Below are 18,036 nucleotides of genomic sequence, written 5' to 3'. Positions count from 1 at the left end.
AGAGGCACATGCTTGTACAAGCCCCAAAATAGCTTTTAACTGGTGCTGTTTGAACAGGTTGTAAAATTTGCTTTGAGTCTGGTAATGCACAAAGGTGTTTCCATATTGTTAGCAGCTTTGCACAGGTAGCTTCATTCATAGCTGTAAAGGAATCCTTTCACAGGTATCAAAGTGCAAAACACAGGCACAAAGCACCATATTTTTTGGACTTGCCACCCCAGAGTTGCACCTTACATTACAAGGCACAGAACAGAGCACAATAAAGTCTGCCTCTCCCTGAAAACTGTGCTACCTGCACATAGTAGTGTGCAGGAGGAGGTACCAATGTCAACTAAGCCCTTGTTATTAGGGTGCTAATGATCTCACAATCCAGATTTCATATTGCCATTTGGGGCTCACACACACACACACACAAGTGTTTGCTCATTTTTTGTCTCACCTACGTTTAACTGTTTAAGGCAGCCCTGTCAGTACAGCTTCTATTGGAATGAATGGGCTCTTGAGGGCATTGCCTCTCAGTGGAATACATGAGCAAATGCTTAGTGTAAAACCCTTTAGAATGCCTAGGAATCATGTTTCAAAAAATCCAGGACCGGTTCATTATCACCTAATGATATGGGGTTAGATGAAATCTCTGAGGAGGGGCAGCACATGGGAATCCTCTCTTGGCACTCCTAGCTTGAGAAGAACTCAACAAATTTTAAGCAAAATAATTGTGTTGAATATTCATGAAACTGCAGCACCAGATTTGAGTTTGGAGTGCCCAGAGGCCGTCCCATTTGCCACCCCCCTCTTCCCCATTGTGAGCATGCACATCCCCTTTTCACTCACTCACGCACTGGGGAGAGGATGCGCTGAAGATGTTTGGGCATCCCGTCCTCAATGAGCCAGTTTTACTTGTGGCTGGGCGGCATGCTGCCCCTAAATTTATGCCTGGGCCTTTGTGGCCTTGCTCCATTTGGATATTAGGCAAGCAGTTGCATTGTCCCTCTTAGTTTGCAAGGTCTCATACACAAGAGCGTTTCGTCCTGCTCTTCCCTGTGGCAAAGATCTCCCACGGTCACCACAGGAAGAAATTCAACACTTCCATGATTTGGAACACAGGAGAACTCCGCAACAGGGGAACACAGGGCAAAACTCCTGTGTGTATAAGCCCTTATGCACAGAATGGTCGTTATATTTTTTAGCCCTGTCTCTCTTGTGCTGTTTAGCACCTATTGTGGTTACACAGCTGTCATCACTAGGTCACTAACTGGGAAGTTCCTCAGGAGAGAAGGGGAGAGGTTCAGCTGTGCAATCATAAAGGAGACAGGGGTGTGTCTACCCTGAGAACCTTTCCTTAGGCAGCATCAAAGGTGTTTGCCTCCCCTCTTACCTCAAATGTAAGAATACAAGAGTCAAAATATCTTGTTAGAAAAATTGGCTCTTAGGTTAATGTCCGACAGAGAAATTTAGCGGCGCAAAATTTCCTCCTGTAGGCAACTTTGTGCGACTTTGGAAAGCTGAAGCGATGCATAGGCCTTTCCACTGGTGACTCCTATTGTTGGAAAGGCATTTTGGAGTGGTTAGTCGCAACTAAATTGCTCCATCAAACATTAGCCTTAAGGTTACATGGGGAGGCTTTTTTTTCTGGCCCTGGTAAAGTGCCATGTAAAGCAAAGTTCTACCTTTCCTCTTGACTAAAACAGAACTGGACAGTATTGAGGTAGGCAAAATGGCACAACAGTAAATTTAGCAGAATTCCATTTTTTTTAATTCTGCTCTTTTAATGTAGAAATGGCTGATTTACTAAAATAGGTGATATCCATCCAAGTGCAAAAAGCAACCAAAGATTAGAAGTTACAAAATAAAAAGCAAAATCAGGTTGGTGGCTTTCGGTAACTACACAGACGAGGCGCAGGGCAGATATTTTCAGCAAGCGGAAAAATGCTTGCCAAAAGTTCAGCCCTAAGCCTCCTACTTGTGCCTCCACCCGAATGAATAGAATACACTCGAGGGCAGGCACATGTAACGGAAATACGCATAAAACGCAAGTGTTTGAAAGTCTTGCATTTTTATTCGCAATTTGGCTACATGTGCCTGCACCCAAGCATATTCTATTCATTTGGGTGAAAGCACATGTAGGAGTTGTAGGGTGGTAGTTTCTGCTTGCCGAAAATATCCGCCCTACACCTCATCTGGCATTAGCCTTAGTGCCGGTTTGTTAATCAGCCCCCAGAGAGCACACCTGTGCACTCTATTCAAACAATTCCAAAATACATTGCAAGGTCTTTGAGGCAGGGACTTCATTCTGTGTATGGAAACTCTGAGCATGTACATATTATTACTGTTTGATGTAAAACTGTACCTGTTTGTTTATGTCTTATAAAGCACTGAGTACAGTTGTGGCGCTATAAATATTTATATATACATTTTTAAAAAATCATCTTCAGCGTGTTTATAAATATGTATATGCAGCACTTTACATGAACTTTTAACAAACAAGGGTGTTACAATTATTAACAAACAATGGCTGCATAATAAAAATGGCATCAGAGAGCCCTGCTCACAAGAGCTTACAATCTATAGGGGTTATCTATAATTACACTTGCAAGAGGAATAGGAAATATTGGAAAACTCTGCAACATGGAGATTGTCCTTGTTGTAGTCAGTATAAGATGTCCTAAATGATTTATAAACCATTGGAGAATACAAGTGACCTCCAGAACCCAGGATTTATGACCTACACCATCTTCAAGGTTATTCTAGAGGCCAATGAAAGACATGCACCAGTACTGGCCGGGTTGCTGTGAATGGATGATGCTCAATTTCATTGTGCTTCTTCCAGTATTTAACTAAATCATAACACACGTTTTAGAAAAATTAAATAAAGTGTTTGAACGGAAACCTAGATTTGTAGACGGATAGTTACATAGATCTACTTAAATGTGCTTAATATGTACGCATCAAGCTGAATTATTAATAAAAAGGTCAGCCATCCCATGTATATATACATAAATATATAAAAAGCTATTGTCTAATGTTAGTACTTTACAATGATAGCCGAACGCATTCCATATATATATATATATATTTCCTTGACTATGAAGTCCAGGACGCATAAAATACAGAGTAATTATTATAAGCCAAGCAGCGGATAGCTACCCTGCATCACCCACAGAAGCCTGCCCACAATACTAAGCTCAGTAAAGAGAGTGCGCCGGTGCACGTAGTACATCCAATCTACCGCAGCTCATTTGATTGGCAGACTTCCCGACTGTCTGGGAAACGTCGAACGAGCAGAACCCGGCCAATCATATCAAGGCAGAGTGAATCAAGGGAGGGGAAGATCCTACGGTAACGGGGGCGGGGTCTCTTGCGGCTGCGCTTCTATATAAAACCAGCGTTGGGAAGTAATAGATTCTCCCCAGTCATTGCCGGAAGAGAACGGTTGTACCTACAAGGTAAGGGATGGGCAGGCTGTGCTGGCAGTAGGGATGGTGGTGCTGGTGTAGCTGGCAGGTGATGTTGCTATTCATTTGGGTGGTGTGGATATTGCAATTGTTCGTAGGATCACTGTTGGTAACTACGTACTTGCTTGTAGTGGGCCCATGGGTTACCGTGTCAGCCTGATGTATGGTGCATCAGTGGTTTGTAAGACGGGCTGTTGCTTTTCAGTTCCCTCTCTAACTAACACATGCATGTCATTTGGGAGTTATAGTTTAAAACCCCGATTATGGGTTGATGGCCTAGGCCATAGTGGCAGGGGACGTCTTTTGCACCCCAGGGTTTTAGGGCTCCTGCTCTAGTAATGAGAGCCCGTGTGGCTGGGTGCCTTGTACACAGGCTGTAAGGCTGATTAGTCATTGAGTTGCACAGAATCCAGCGCTGCAGCAGTGACTCACAGGGATCCACCTTGGCTTCTATACAGGGCAGCGCTCTAGAACAGTTCCTAGAGAGACTTGTGCTGCAGGTATTGCCCCTCTGACCTAAGGATAATGCCTAGTCAGCTCTGTCTGTGTGGCACACACCCACACTAAGCTTGGTGCCCGCTGGCCTGGCCCTCCTTCCCAGTGTGTGCTAATGCTGGCAGGCTGGCTATGTGCTGCAGGAATGTGCTGTTCTAGATACTGTACTACTGTATCTGTGACAGATGCTCTGCCTCAGCTGCTCAGTGCCACAAATAGACCCTCTCCCCTCCATAGGCTGGGCCTTGGGCAGCTTGCTAAGAGCTTTTAGATTTAACTCTTTACTCAGTAACCAGCACAGCACCCTGACCCACTCAAGATGGTTGATTCGTTAATCTACAGCTTATTGTATCTTTTCTCTGGCACAGGCTCTTGGGAGTTGTGTACCATGTAAAAACTGTAGTATATTAATGCTCAGTAATTGTGTTACTTACCCAGCCCTTTGGTTATGTTCATAAGAAATGGAAATTGCCTAGCCATCTTGTAAGTAAAGGAAATGAATCTCAAGCTTAAAATGGCATCTGCTTTAATGGGAATTTATTTCTCAACTGATCTGTCCCTTGGTAGTGCAACCCCACTCTTAAGCCCTCGTATCATTGGCAGAAGTCTTGTTTTTAAAGGGGATGTCAATTGCCCATAATATGCATAAACAGGGAGCTAGGGTATGCTCCCTAATCCGTTAATTGCAGCCATTATATTAAGAGTTAACTTGGCCTCAATGTTGCTCCATTCCTTATAGTGTGTGCAGTAGAATTGCCCAAGTTCTCTATTTGCTGTTATGCCACAATGAGCTTGGCATCCTGTAAATTCACTGGTGACAAAATGGCTACACAAGGCGCCTAGGGAAGGTGTGGCATGCTCTTAGATACCCGATTAAATGTTGCTATAGTAATGCTGTTGCTCAAAGCAACACATATTCGTATGCTGCTGATAGTGCCAAGGGACTGAAACAGTTAATGTTTAGATTTACAGGCAAATTGAAGTGAAGCTCCCCTCTTCCATCCATAATTCAGGCCCCATTTTGCCTTTAACAAGATTAAACACTCAGAATTTATAGTGTTCCCCCATATTGACTGCCTTAGACATTTTCACTGTTTGGTCTTAAATTTAATGAGCTCAAAATTGGGGCCAATGGACTTTGTACATGCTGTGTGTGTGTGTGTTTTTTTTTTGTTTTTTTTTTTTTTAGTACTGTAAATGTTAAAATATGCACATAGTGCTGTGGAATATGTTCGGGGGGGGGGGGTTATAAGCACACATTGATACATAGGGTTTAAGGGAGACTTGAGATGTGCAGATTGCTTTAAGGCTCATGCTGGGTTGGCGTGATGCCTGCATACAGGTGTGACTAAGAAACTGCACGTTCTCAAATATGGCGCTTTTGGAATGAGCTAAGCTGCTCTCCAGACATGACGGCCCCTCTCATGGCTCTTTTAAGGCTTGCCAGTCCTACGTAAGGAAGAAGCAATTATGAGTAATCACCCCCCCACGCATTCACACAAGTGACTTAACGCATACTTCCTGGTTTGTTTGTGTGCACTATAGGATTCCCCCCCCCCCCCCCATAGAATTCTTCCCTCACTGTTTTAGTTCTGCTCATCAGATTCTGGTAAATGTGTGTAACACTGCTGTTGCATATTAACCTGATTTTTGTGGCAAAAGTAATAGTTTATATTTAAACACCTGCATTGTCTGTTGGGTGCTATACGAGAACACTGACCTTGTATCCGGGAGTGCCTTCCTGTCTGAAGATTAAGTGTCAGACCTGTTAACTCACACTGCAAACGTTAGCGCTCCATTATTGGTCCAAGATGCATCCTTCTGTGACAGGCAAAGAGTTAACCTTTGTGGGAAATGCTGCATTGCTGTGACGTAGAGGAGGTGGTGCAGAGAATCTGTAGGGAAGGTCGGTCGCCAAGGACGTCAGCCATTACAGTAGATGGTTGAAAGCTTTCTAGTTCAGCTGTATTATCTGCTGCTGTCTGTGAGTGCACTTCCTGAGCTGAGATGGAAGCTTCTAGCACTACTTATTCTCCATTGTTCACAATTCTATCAGCAATAGAAAACTCACATTTTACAGGGTAAATTTGAAAATCACTCAAAATGAAAGCTTTAAAACTCTGGCTTACAAATTAATTGTGGTGTAGATTTTTTTTTTTTTTTTTTTTTTTTTAAGCAAGGTTCAACAGGAGGCTGAATACAGATTTGTTGTCCCTAATCTTCCCCAAGGGTTACATTTTCTTTCCCCTTGACATTCTCTACTATTGGGCCTGCAGGAAAACCTGGTGCAGACTAACTGGGCTCACCAAATAAAGACTGGGATTTTGCAGTTTTTTGTGCCGTAACTAACTCGGGAAATGAGGTATTTTGTGAGGTGGTTTTTTTTTTTTTTTTTGTGAACATCTCCATATATCCATGGTATCTGGTACCTTCCTTTCATAATTGGATCAGTTTTGATCCAAAAGCAATATGTGGTTGTCTTCCCACAGGCACAGGTGGGATGCAGCATGTTGTGTTCCTCCTGCTTTCACCACTTATATGTGCCTGTGTGAGGATGAGCACATTTAGAAGAGGATGAGTTTGTTTCTGTTTTTCCCTGTGATGGAATTCAGGGTAAAGCAACAAAGGGAAACTGACGCAAACATTCCCAAGCATGAGCCCTTGGTAAATTTAATCTTCCACAAGAAGGAAATGGCATGCAAACAAACTGCATGTGCCAAACCTGCTAAAATAGAGAAAATGGGAATGTAGGAAAATACTTTTAAATCGCTCACATTTGGGAGAACTATGTTCAACAAACTAGGCTAGGCTATTTTGGGTTAATGTTTCTGTACCAGCCAAAGGCCATTACAGTGCTTTCCCAGGGAATGTCTGCACCTCCTGAGTAGATCTTTACCTTTTGGACTAACAATCTAAGTATAGGAACCTGGTGTGGACAAGTATGAAGGCCTTGTTGATTAGTAGAACATCATAGTTTGCTAAACTTATTTTAAAACTGCCTTTTTTTAATCCTGTATTGAAACTGAAGTGTTTTTTTTTTTTTTTTGTTCCTTTCAGTAGAAAGTAAAAATGTCTATCAAGAAGATCCTTGCACGTGAAATTTTTGACTCTCGTGGTAACCCAACAGTGGAGGTTGACCTGTACACATGCAAAGGTGGGTTTTCCATTGTTTTTATATGTATAGCTTATAATTCCATACACCCCATTTAAATTCTCTGATGCGTCTGCTTGCCCTACATATCCATGTGTACCTGTGTGATGCTAGGTTATAAACTAGTGCAAGTTGCTCCAAGGGTGCTTAACATATTGTCCACATATAAAGTCGGTGAAAACACTTAAAGGTTTAAGCTAAGGTCAGGGTGTTGCATAGTACTTTGCAATTAGCCCAAAAAGTTCCAAGGCACACACAGTTCCTGTGCGGTTAGTTCTTTGAACATAAAAATGAGATGTAGGAACAAAGTGATCTGCACTGAATAAAAATGACTTCTTCCTTTCAGCAGGGAGAAAATGACAATATACATGGGGAACAAGTTTATTGCCAAGTTGTACATTTCCCCTTTAAGTGGTACTGCTTGCCAAAAACTGTACTTGGATCGGTCTGCTGCATTCCAAAGGAGAGCAATTTCACATGGGTTATGGCAGGGGATGTGTGGTGCCCTCCTGTCAAAACCTGCCCAGGCGAATTCTAGATGCTAATGCAGTCTCCCTCTTGCTGTTCATTTAGCATGTGCCAAATGCAAATGGGAAATTAAGCCTTCAGCTGATCAGTGTACAGAATCTTGTATCCTAATGTGGCCAGCTTATTTCTAGTGATATCCAAGGAAGACAAACTTGGAGACATCTAGTCGCTGACTAAACTTATCCTAGATAGTGCTGCCTTGCAAAAATAGTTCAGACTAGGTTAGAAAATAGAACATCCCCTTTAAAATTTTGTTTTCAAAAGCATGTAAAAAGCCTAATGCACCAACTTTTTGGGCAGTCTCCAGCAATGCTGGGAACTATCCAAACGCAGTATAGTATAAATATACATTTTAAATCAAACGTAATGTGGTCTATGGAGGATCCTAACTAGTGGATATTAAAGGGAGGCAGTCCTTTTTATGGTGGTACTTTATTTCTAAATTACTGTTTGCATAGCAAAAAAATAAAATTTCTGCTTTCAGTAACTTATTCTTTCTCCTACTCCCATGTAACAGGAGAAGTGCCAAGCCGGACTTTAATTTCTTACTATTGAGTGCTATTTTGATATCTAATTTGAGCTACTGTCCCATTGTTCTGCTGGGAGAGGGGTGATTACTGCTGTGCTGCAAGTTGGAGTGATAAGTGACTGAAATTTGTCGGAGCACAAGTCACATGGCTGTGGTTAGCCCCATATGAAATTTCAAAATTAAATATAAAAATCTGTTTGCATGTTTGAAAAACGGTTGGTCACTGCTGGATTCTCCTGCAGGAACTATTAACGGATGCATTTTTGAAAAAAAGCTTTCCCATGACTGACTTGAGTGTAGAAGCATCTTAAATGCTGTTGCCCTCCAGTACAGCACCATTGTGCCATAACCCTAAAGGGGCAAGGGTTTGGATGAATTTAGATTCTACGAATCTCTAGTGATAACTCACTTGATATGTCCAGTAGCAAAATAAATCCCAAATACATTTTGGGAGTTTTGCCTTTGCCTTGGTGGCTTTCCTAATGGCTTTCTAATATCCCTGCTTAGGGTTGTCCATAACAGATTACAACCCCTAAATGGTAGATTTTCCTAAATTCATATATTTTGTGCTTAATTATAATGCTTAAATATCTTTCCACATGTTTCATATTTAGGTATTCTAAGAAATTAAGTTTTTTTTTATACATAAAATGCTATTTCTTCCAGGTCTCTTCCGTGCTGCTGTTCCAAGCGGAGCCTCCACTGGCATTTATGAAGCACTAGAACTCCGGGACAATGATAAGACTCGCTACATGGGAAAGGGTAACTACAATGTTTTGTTCTGATAATGGGTAGACTATGCAGGGCTTAGTAATGTTGCCCCCTTAACTACTAAGGAAACATGATGATCACTGGTGCACAAAAATGTAAACTTCAAGAATTTAACCCTTTAAAAGGACTTTGATCTTGCTGCTAATAACCTGGCATAGAGCAAAGTTCGACTGTTAATATAAACTCCACACAACTGATTTTTTTACTAATGCTGCAGATTTTAGTTTACTGTACCTTTTTGATTTAAATTGAAGCAGAATTTTGTTAAATGCAACTATCTATGGATCTATTTTAATAAAAAGGCAGGCCCACCAATTTGTCAGGGTTTTGTTTTTTTTTTTTTTCTAAAGCATTGTTTCTCCTTCCCATTTGCTGTCAGGTGTCGGAAGAGCTGTCAAATATATAAATGAGTTTCTGGGACCTGCATTATGCACCCAGGTAACGGAAGCCAGTTATGCACCCAGTTCTTCCAGCGCATGGGTTTGACTAACTACCAGACAAACTAGCACTGCTAAATATGACTCTAGGTCAGGCAGTCAACCTGAGGCTTTTATTTGGGTGCATAACTGAAAGGCCTCAATCTTAGTCTGTTGCATGCATGCATGAGCAGTGATTGAATATGCTTGTTCCTTTCAGGTGTGGCTAATGCAGTTGAGCACATCAATAAAACCATTGCACCTGCACTGATAGGCAAGGTATGGGTTTCTGTTTTACTAAATTGCTGTAAAATCTAAATTATATGATCTCTACATAAAGGAGTATAAAAGGAATGTACTAACTGCAACTGGTGGTTTTGTTTTACTAATAACTATTGCAATGTGAAATGTATGGGCTATTAAAAAGTCCCTTTTGATATGGTGGGTGCCTGTGCATCATTAACAAACTGTCTGCCTTTGGCTGTATTTAATGTTATCTTGTACAGATTTTGAAAGATCCTAGAGGAGTTTGTTTTAGATGTGCTTTCTGTTCTGGCTTCATTTGGAGCTGCCTAGTTGCTAGGGTAAAATGCCCAACTCTATAGAGTAAATTCCAGGCTTGCTGCAGGTGTGGTTTCGATTGACACTTTAGCCTTTAGCCATATTTACTAGAAGGATGGCCACAAGCTTCTCTCCATGGCTAATTACTAAAAACAGGCAATTTGCACCTAAGCAGTGACCCATACTGCAATGTTCTGCCAGCAGTGCTCTGAAAAATCCTAATGATTGGTTGCTCTGGTTTACTGCCTATACACTGGGTGACAAAAGTGGTGCATGGTGCCACTTAATGGGCCTTAAAGATTAATATCTTAAAACAGAGCAAATATAGATCAGGCAGGCTTTACTTTTCCATTAGATTGAGGATTGTGATTGCGATTGCATCTGCACATTCATATGGTCTAATTGTTGGCCAGAGGGCTACAGTTGGTTCAGACCAATATTGCGCACCTCAATTTAGGTATATCTGAAATATATGCTTGTTTGGTGACCTCCCCAAATGAGATCTCTTAAAGGAGAGGGAAATGCATTTTGGCATTATTTCCTCTGCAGAAAGCTTTACTATACCTGAGTAAACAGCCCTAGAAGCTCCCTCTATTTAAGTTAGCAGCTGCCATTTTAGCTTGGTCACTAACTTGTGCTGCAGCTCTTGCAGTTGGTTGCTCTGATTGCAGTACAGATGGGAGTGGGAGAGGAGCAAACTGAGCAGGCTTGTACTGTGCCTTGAAGTATTTCTCAGAGAAGGAAGTCTGATACTGAACATGTGTACACAAAGAAATCTTGTGTTTTTACTAGAGGACTGTGCAGCTTTTTGGCTGTGTTCATAGACTTTCTGATGGTTTACTTAATTTTTACCTTTCCTTCTTTAATAATGTATGACCAGCTTTAATGTAAACTATGGCAATGGATTGACTTTACACCTGTGAAGAGAACCTGATAACTGCCTTCCACCCCTTTGTATGTGCGCTGACAGGCACAGAATCAAGCTGTTGGCATGCACAGCAGATTATGGTGCAAACTTGTGTGTGTGTTCACATCGAAATCTGCTGCCAGACAGGCTAAAGCCATACCTCTGCATTCACAGCTGGTAGCAGGCCAACTTTTTCTATGCTTTCTACACTGTAAAAACTCCTTGTGTGCCCATAGCCTTTACTAAACAGATTGCATTTGTACTGCCAAAAGTTGTGCAGCACAATATCCAGTGGGACAGGATACACCTCGAAATATATAATCAAGCTTACTGTTTATCTCCTTTACAGAATCTAAGTGTTGTGGAGCAGGAAAAGATCGACAACCTCATGATTGAAATGGATGGGACTGAGAATAAATGTAAGCATTTCTAGAGCTGCATCTTCTGTTACATTTGCAAATGTTTATAATTACTGGCATTTTTATTGGAAATATCTGTTTCAATGCAGCCAAATTTGGTGCTAATGCACTCTTGGGAGTGTCCCTAGCAGTGTGTAAAGCTGGAGCTGCAGAGAAAGGAGTCCCACTGTACCGTCATATCGCTGACCTGGCTGGGAACCCAGAGGTCATCCTTCCTGTACCGGTATGTTGGACATGTGGAGGTGCACAAATGTATTTTAAGCCATTCCTTTTAGTTTTATTTTGGGGGTTCCGATTTATATTTAAGACCTACATTAAGCCTGTCCTAAAGCTTAACCCTGTTAATTTATAAATACTTGTTTCACAAATGAATCAAATGTGTTTCTAGGCATTTAATGTGATAAACGGGGGTTCTCATGCTGGAAACAAGCTGGCTATGCAAGAATTCATGATCTTGCCTGTGGGTGCAGACACCTTTAAGGAGGCCATGCGCATAGGAGCAGAGGTGTATCATAACCTAAAGAATGTCATCAAGGCTAAATATGGACAAGATGCCACTAATGTTGGTGATGAAGGAGGCTTTGCTCCCAATATCTTGGAGAATAAGGAAGGTAAGCAGAGCAGATTCTGTTACCCAACATTTATTGCATCTTCCACTAAAATACTATACACTATCTTAACCACTAAACACTTTCAGAAGGGCATCAAATATGCCCAGGGAGTTTTTTGTTGAATATGTACAGGTACTCTTGTATCAAAAGCAGCTTACCCAATCAAGTAACCCCTCTTCCCATACATTAACTGAAGGCCAAGAATGTTGTGCAGTTGTAGTAACACAAACCTTGACTTTCTGCCCTTTGGTTTTTACCCACAGAAATGAATGCAATGACCACAAACACATTTCTTGGCCAAATTAAATCTGCTACAGTTTTATGCCTTCCACTGCATGTCATGTGCATGTTTAAAACACCCATGGGTGTGTACTCATTGTATGCATTTTTACCTAGCACTTCCCTAACTGACATTTTGTACTGTTCTAAAGGTTTCTCAAAAGCAAATTTGAAGTGTATAGACCTTTTAGCGAGTTCAGTCCACCTACATCTGCACTAGGTGCATCTACTTTTCTATTGGTTTATTGGTTAACAGAGCTGTAATCTTTCAGTTGCGTATCAGTCACTAACATTCTCATGTCATGTGGGAGCTAACCTATTTATAGGAATATGGTAATACAACTTGGAAGCTGCATACCACAAGCATGTTAAGTGATTGAGCAGCCGTGCATCTTCAAAAATAACTTCCTGCTTGAAGGGTATACACTTAGGGGCTGATTTACTAAGACACGATTTCGAATCCAAATTGGAAAAATTCCGATTGGAAACTAACACTTTGCGACTTCTTCATATTTTTTGCGATTTTTTTTTTTCGGCATCTTTACGATTTTTGCGAAAAAACGCGAGTTTTTCGTAGCCATTACGAAAGTTGCGCAAAGTCGCAATTTTTTCGTAGCGTTAACACTTGCGCGCAAAGTTGCGCCTTTTTCGTAGCGTTAAAACTTAAAAGGTGCGACGTTTCGCGCAAGTTTTAACGCTATGAAAAAATCGCGACTTTGTGCAACTTTCGTAATGGCTAAGAAAAACTCGCGTTTTTTCGCAAAAATCATAAAGACACCGAAAAAAATCGCAAAATTACCGATCATTACGAAAGACGCATTCGGCCCGTTCGTGGGTTAGTAAATGTGCCCCTTAGGGTGAATGTAATAAGAATTATTCACTATGCAAAAATATATGCCTCTGCAAACAAATTTGCTGTTGCAAAGCCCATATTATATTTGCACAAATGTAGAACTTTAGCGACCACTTCTGACCTTGGAAGAAAGTTTGTGAATTTTGTGTGCAGTGTATGTAATAAAACTTCTTAATGAAAGTTTGCTCCAAAAGGTTATGCCACCTTCATGCCTTTGAAAGTTTGCAATGCAGGGCACACTTTTTCATTTACAAGCCTTTTTTAATATGGCACCCTATACCCTATGGCAAACTTTGACTTTTCAACATAGATATTAACACTTTTATCACTAGCTGATACCTACAAGTAGTACCAGGTACATATGATTAGAACTTTTTGTTAAAGGATCTTGAAGGAAACCAGTCTACATTGCTTTGAAGTGTGTGCTACCACCTAGACTGAAAGAGCTGAGAGGTTAGGTATGTCAGGAAAGGGATTTAATAGAGAAAAGAGAATTTCTAAGAACCCTGGAATGTATCTCAGAACATTCAGGTAGCTCTCGTTCCCCCTACTAGCGGCAATAATGTTAACATGCGTGAATCTAAAATTAGAGGCTGTACAAATTTTAGTCTTCATGGGAGGTGTGCTAGTAGGAAACCCTTGCTGTCCAAAAAAACAACTAAAGTTCTGGACACCAGGCAAAATGATGTTCTTTGGAGACGCTATCAGAACATGTTAAACTAAAATTAATTTCACAGAACCTGATACAAAACTGTAAAGCATGGTGGGGATGAAATGTTATGGTTTGGACCTCTGCTACATCAGGTCCTGGACAGCTCAACATTATAGAATCTGCTATGCAAAGTAATTTTTCTTCAAATATTCATGTAAATAGAGTATTTATAAACTGTTTAAAATATACTAAATGTGCATATGCAATTTCACATGAGATAGTGAGTTGTGTATCTGCTTTAAGTACCCCATGTTAATTTGACACCCCTAGTCAATATCTGTTGCCATCTATTCTATAGTGTTGTAGTCTACTCTACTACTGCAAGCACTCGTGCCTCCTGCCTTACACAGGCAGCATAGGGCAGGCAGAGTATGGCACGCGCACACAGACAGCGTAGGGCAAGCAGAGTATGGCAGGATTTTGCTATACTACCACCATTAATATGGGTATGGTCATGTGATAACACAGGTGTGGTTAAGTGGGTGTGGCTTAAAAAAGGGGAGTGGTCAAAACTGGCTTCCATTTATCTGCCCTCCATGTTGGCTGGAAAAATTCCAGCCCTCGGTACCACAAGTTGGACAGCGCTGATTTAGTACCAATGAATACTTAATGCTGATGTGACTTGATAGTATAGATACCATTTTATACCTATTTACAGGCTAATGAATGTAAGAGTCCAGAGATGATGATGATGATTTTTACTTTGCTATTCTAGCCCTGGAGCTTCTGAAAACTGCCATCAACAAGGCTGGCTACCCAGATAAAGTTGTAATTGGAATGGATGTTGCAGCATCTGAATTCTACCGTGACGGGAAATATGACTTGGACTTCAAGTCCCCTGATGACCCTAAAAGACACATCTCCCCTGACGAGCTGGCTGAGTTGTACATGAGCTTTGTCAAGAATTATCCAGGTAAAATTTCAACTTTGAGTCATGTTGGGAGAGAAAGTGTTTCTTTAAACCACAGGAACGGGGTGAAAACTGACCCTTGTTATCATTGTTGCTATTTTATAAATCGTGACCATAAATGTGCCTGCCAGAAGTAGCACGGCTATGGGACAACTGCAATTTTTAAGTTGCAGGCTTGGGAGGAGAGATGAACTCTATGCCATGTGGGTCACAAGTAAAGTTTAGCACCTGCTCATGGATTTCTTTTTAATTTTACCTTAGTGGTGTCCATTGAAGATCCCTTTGATCAGGATGACTGGGAAGCCTGGAAAAAGTTTACTGCATCTTCGAATATCCAGGTAGTTGGTGATGACTTGACAGTGACCAACCCTAAACGTATTGCCAAGGCTGTGGATGAGAAGTCTTGTAACTGTCTGCTTCTGAAGGTCAACCAGATCGGCACAGTGACAGAATCCCTGCAGGCGTATGTACCTACTACTAAATCCACATGTTTTGATTAAATTGCATATGTGTAAGCCAGCTTCTTTAACATGCTACTAAATTGTGCAATTTTGTTCAGGGCCCTCCACCTCTTATCAGTTATTGGTTGCTTTGTATGTTAGTGTATAAACAGACTCATTGTACAATGCTGCAGAATGTTGGCTTTGTAAATGCATGATTATAATCAATTGAATCTATACCATACACCACATTTTACTGTAAGCATCAAATACATCATTTTTAGGATTAGGCTTCACACACAATTGCCGTTTAAAACAAAATCTTGTGTTAAATAAAGCCAGCTGATTAACAGACCTATAAAGAATGCAAGGCAAAGTGAATAGGAAAGAAATGGTAAAACATTTTTCAATTGCATTTACAAATAACTTTAAAGCCATTGGAGCACTTAACATATATTGGAAATTTTCAATTTTGTTTTTTGTTAAACTTGAATACAAAAAATATATTCAAATCTCACTTGAATGCAATTACTGCAGGAGATATCCTAAGAATGGCAAGTTAACATAACTAGCTTTGACTTTTGTGTTAGCATCTAGAATTCTAAAAGATTATGTACTGACGGGCATGTAATTTTTCATGATTAGGTGCAAGCTGGCTCAGTCAAATGGCTGGGGTGTGATGGTCAGTCATCGCTCTGGGGAGACAGAAGATACTTTCATTGCTGACCTGGTGGTTGGTCTCCGCACTGGACAGGTAAGCAATGACCACAATGTGCTGACTCCATGCAGGAGAGGACAATGAATAAAGCCTAGAGGTTAAAAACAATCTTGCAAATTTAATTGCAGAGGGTTCTTTAACTTACATTTCTATAATCTTTTATAGATCAAGACAGGTGCTCCATGCAGATCTGAGCGACTTGCAAAATACAACCAATTGCTCAGGTAAGTGATTGGCCTAGAAGTGTGTTCTTGCCGTAAAACCTATCTAGGAATAGAACTCTACATTTGAAAGTAGAACCTTGGATTAGGAGCAGGTCCCCCCCCCCCCCCCCCCAACACCTCCTATGTAACAAGTGTTTTGTTTTTGGGGTTTTTTTTTTTTTTGTAGGCTAGTGGAAAGCAGATCCAGTCTGATTGGCAGCGTTTTGTAGCTACCCTGACATAGCATCAGCCTGAGTGTAGCCACATGGAGCAGATATCGGCCCAAAAACCCCAAATCATGCATCTCTGCTCTGTAGCTGCACTCATGTTGACACTGAGCCTGCTGGGCAGCTACATGGAGCTGCAAATGAGACTAGATCGCTTTCTGCCTGTGCACAGTATGCTGTGACTGGCCTTATTGCTATCAAAACTGCACTCAGCATTCTTTCTGCTGCTGTTCCAGTGCCAGTCTGGGTTCATGTGTTGCTGTAGGCTGAAATGGCAGTGAATTGTCTTCTGGCAATGCACATTACAGCCATCTATGGGGAAACTCACTCTTTATGATATTTTGGAAAGAACTAGTGCCTAAAAATTTTTGTGTATCTCTGTATAGGATTGAAGAAGAGCTTGGCAGCAAGGCCCGCTTTGCTGGAAGAAATTTCAGAAAACCTGTTTTCAACTAAATGGAGGCATCCTTAGGCTCTCACCCAACTGATGTAGTAGCTGTGCACCTAGGAGAGACTACAGGAGGTCTTACATGTCACTGCTGAGCCCTCATTTAATTTCAGGCACTTCCAGCAATGTTAGATGTTACAGCCTCTCCCAGCATAACCTTGCTGTCTTTCCAGTTTAAAAGCTTTGCTGCTTAGGATTATTCCAAATTCAGTGTCACACTGGTGCCTGCATGTAGTCCTTGTCTTTTCTATTGTGGCAGTGGTCCTGGTCATGTCAACTTTGTAGTCTTGTGTTCTCATCCTATTGCAGTTTCAGACTAGATAATGGTTTGTCACACTCTAGACACGAAGAGGCAATAAACTCTTTTGAAGGTGCAAAGTCTTTTTATTGACTTTTTACAGTACGGTCACAAATAACAACCAAAGCAAACAAATGAATGAATCTTGCAATTCCATTGACATAAATCATAAGCCATGTGTAATCTTGCAGCACGGCAGATTCAATTTGGAACAACCAGCGTTTAGGTTGGTCAGATTGTGCTCTTAGTCCACACTCTGGATCAAAACAATATTATTGGGTATATAAGGGTTTTGGCACATTTGGACAATCTCCTGAAAATGCTTTCTCACCAGTGGGGAAACACTCATTATTGATGTGCAGGTTGTCAAACCAGCAAGGCATGTGTATTTATAGACCCACCCATTCCATGCCAATGGGGGCAGGTGTGTGTGCCTATAAATACAGGCTGCCAGAGGTGGAAGCCAGGCAGAGTAAGGTCTTGGACAGAAGAGAGGACCCAAAAAACTGTAAAGGTCAGGCCAGACACCTGACTTTTAGGCCAGCCCACACATTACTAATACACGTTGCTAAAGATTTCTCAGTTTTCCAAAGGCAACTTGAAGCTACTCTAGAAAGCAGAAGTGACTTGTATGCTTCCCCACTGATTTACATGGAGAGAGGATAACGCATAAAACTATATAGAATAACTGTAGACACCAGAAAATACTTGGTTGGGGGGTAGGCTGCAGCACTACTTAATTTTAACTCAATATAAGTTGAAAGAACAAACTCGAACATGTGTAACCTATAACTACTTATACCTCTTTAAATGAACATGAGGGTGGGTGCTGCAGTTCCTTCCCATCTGGCTGACACACTGAAGACCTGAGCAGCCAGTGTGCTCAGGTATTTATACTCACTGCACCCTGACTCTAATCCCCCACTTCTCGATTATCCTCTTATAACTATTCCCTCACCTGCAGAGGATTGCTACTCAATTCTACCCCATGGCAGGTAAGGCTTTACCCTTACTTGGCCATCCACTCTCCCATGCCAGCGACAAGTATCTGTCCATGGTAGCACAGATTTACTGACTAAGTAGGATTCTATTGAAAATGGGACTTCTA

General features: G+C 41.2%; 2 protein-coding genes across 6 annotated transcripts in view; one reads left to right on the top strand and one right to left on the bottom strand.

Annotated features, from left to right (window-relative positions):
• The window catches only part of ca6 (carbonic anhydrase 6), a 61,294-nt gene extending 55,536 nt beyond the window's left edge, over window positions 1–5,758 (bottom strand). Inside the window, 1 exon segment of the mRNA NM_001079014.1 lies at window positions 5,668–5,758. The gene's annotated coding sequence lies outside the window, so the exon portion shown is untranslated.
• eno1 (enolase 1) lies at window positions 3,316–17,004 on the top strand. 5 transcript variants are annotated; one of them, XM_012966301.2, is made up of 12 exons: window positions 3,316–3,443; window positions 7,005–7,101; window positions 8,822–8,917; window positions 9,563–9,621; window positions 11,160–11,229; window positions 11,319–11,452; window positions 11,618–11,840; window positions 14,400–14,597; window positions 14,856–15,057; window positions 15,680–15,788; window positions 15,918–15,976; window positions 16,569–17,004. In XM_012966301.2, exons 2-12 carry the CDS (start codon window positions 7,017–7,019, stop codon window positions 16,636–16,638), a joined length of 1,305 nt encoding a protein of 434 aa, XP_012821755.1. In that variant the 5' UTR covers window positions 3,316–3,443; window positions 7,005–7,016; the 3' UTR covers window positions 16,639–17,004. The 5 variants fall into 5 exon arrangements, with proteins under 5 accessions (XP_012821755.1, XP_012821756.1, XP_012821758.1 ...); XM_012966302.2 differs by having other exon boundaries at window positions 3,340–3,443; window positions 7,008–7,101; XM_012966304.3 differs by lacking the exon at window positions 9,563–9,621 and adding an exon at window positions 9,306–9,364 and having other exon boundaries at window positions 3,340–3,443; window positions 7,008–7,101.
• Window positions 17,005–18,036: the final 1,032 nt, after the last annotated feature.

Source organism: Xenopus tropicalis, chromosome 7 (assembly GCF_000004195.4).
Source record: "Xenopus tropicalis strain Nigerian chromosome 7, UCB_Xtro_10.0, whole genome shotgun sequence".
Taxonomy (NCBI): Eukaryota; Metazoa; Chordata; class Amphibia; order Anura; family Pipidae; genus Xenopus; species Xenopus tropicalis.
Note: the sequence above shows the minus strand (reverse complement) of the source record. Positions and strands in the feature narration are given on the sequence as shown.

Excerpts from the sequence above, each read along its gene's own strand:
- eno1 (XM_012966301.2), top strand. The coding sequence starts at position 7,017 with ATGTCTATCAAGAAGATCCTTGCACGTGAAATTTTTGACTCTCGTGGT. Across the intron at positions 8,918-9,562 it reads GACTCGCTACATGGGAAAGG|GTGTGGCTAATGCAGTTGAG; the intron begins GTAACTACAATG and ends TGTTCCTTTCAG. Across the intron at positions 15,977-16,568 it reads AAATACAACCAATTGCTCAG|GATTGAAGAAGAGCTTGGCA; the intron begins GTAAGTGATTGG and ends ATCTCTGTATAG.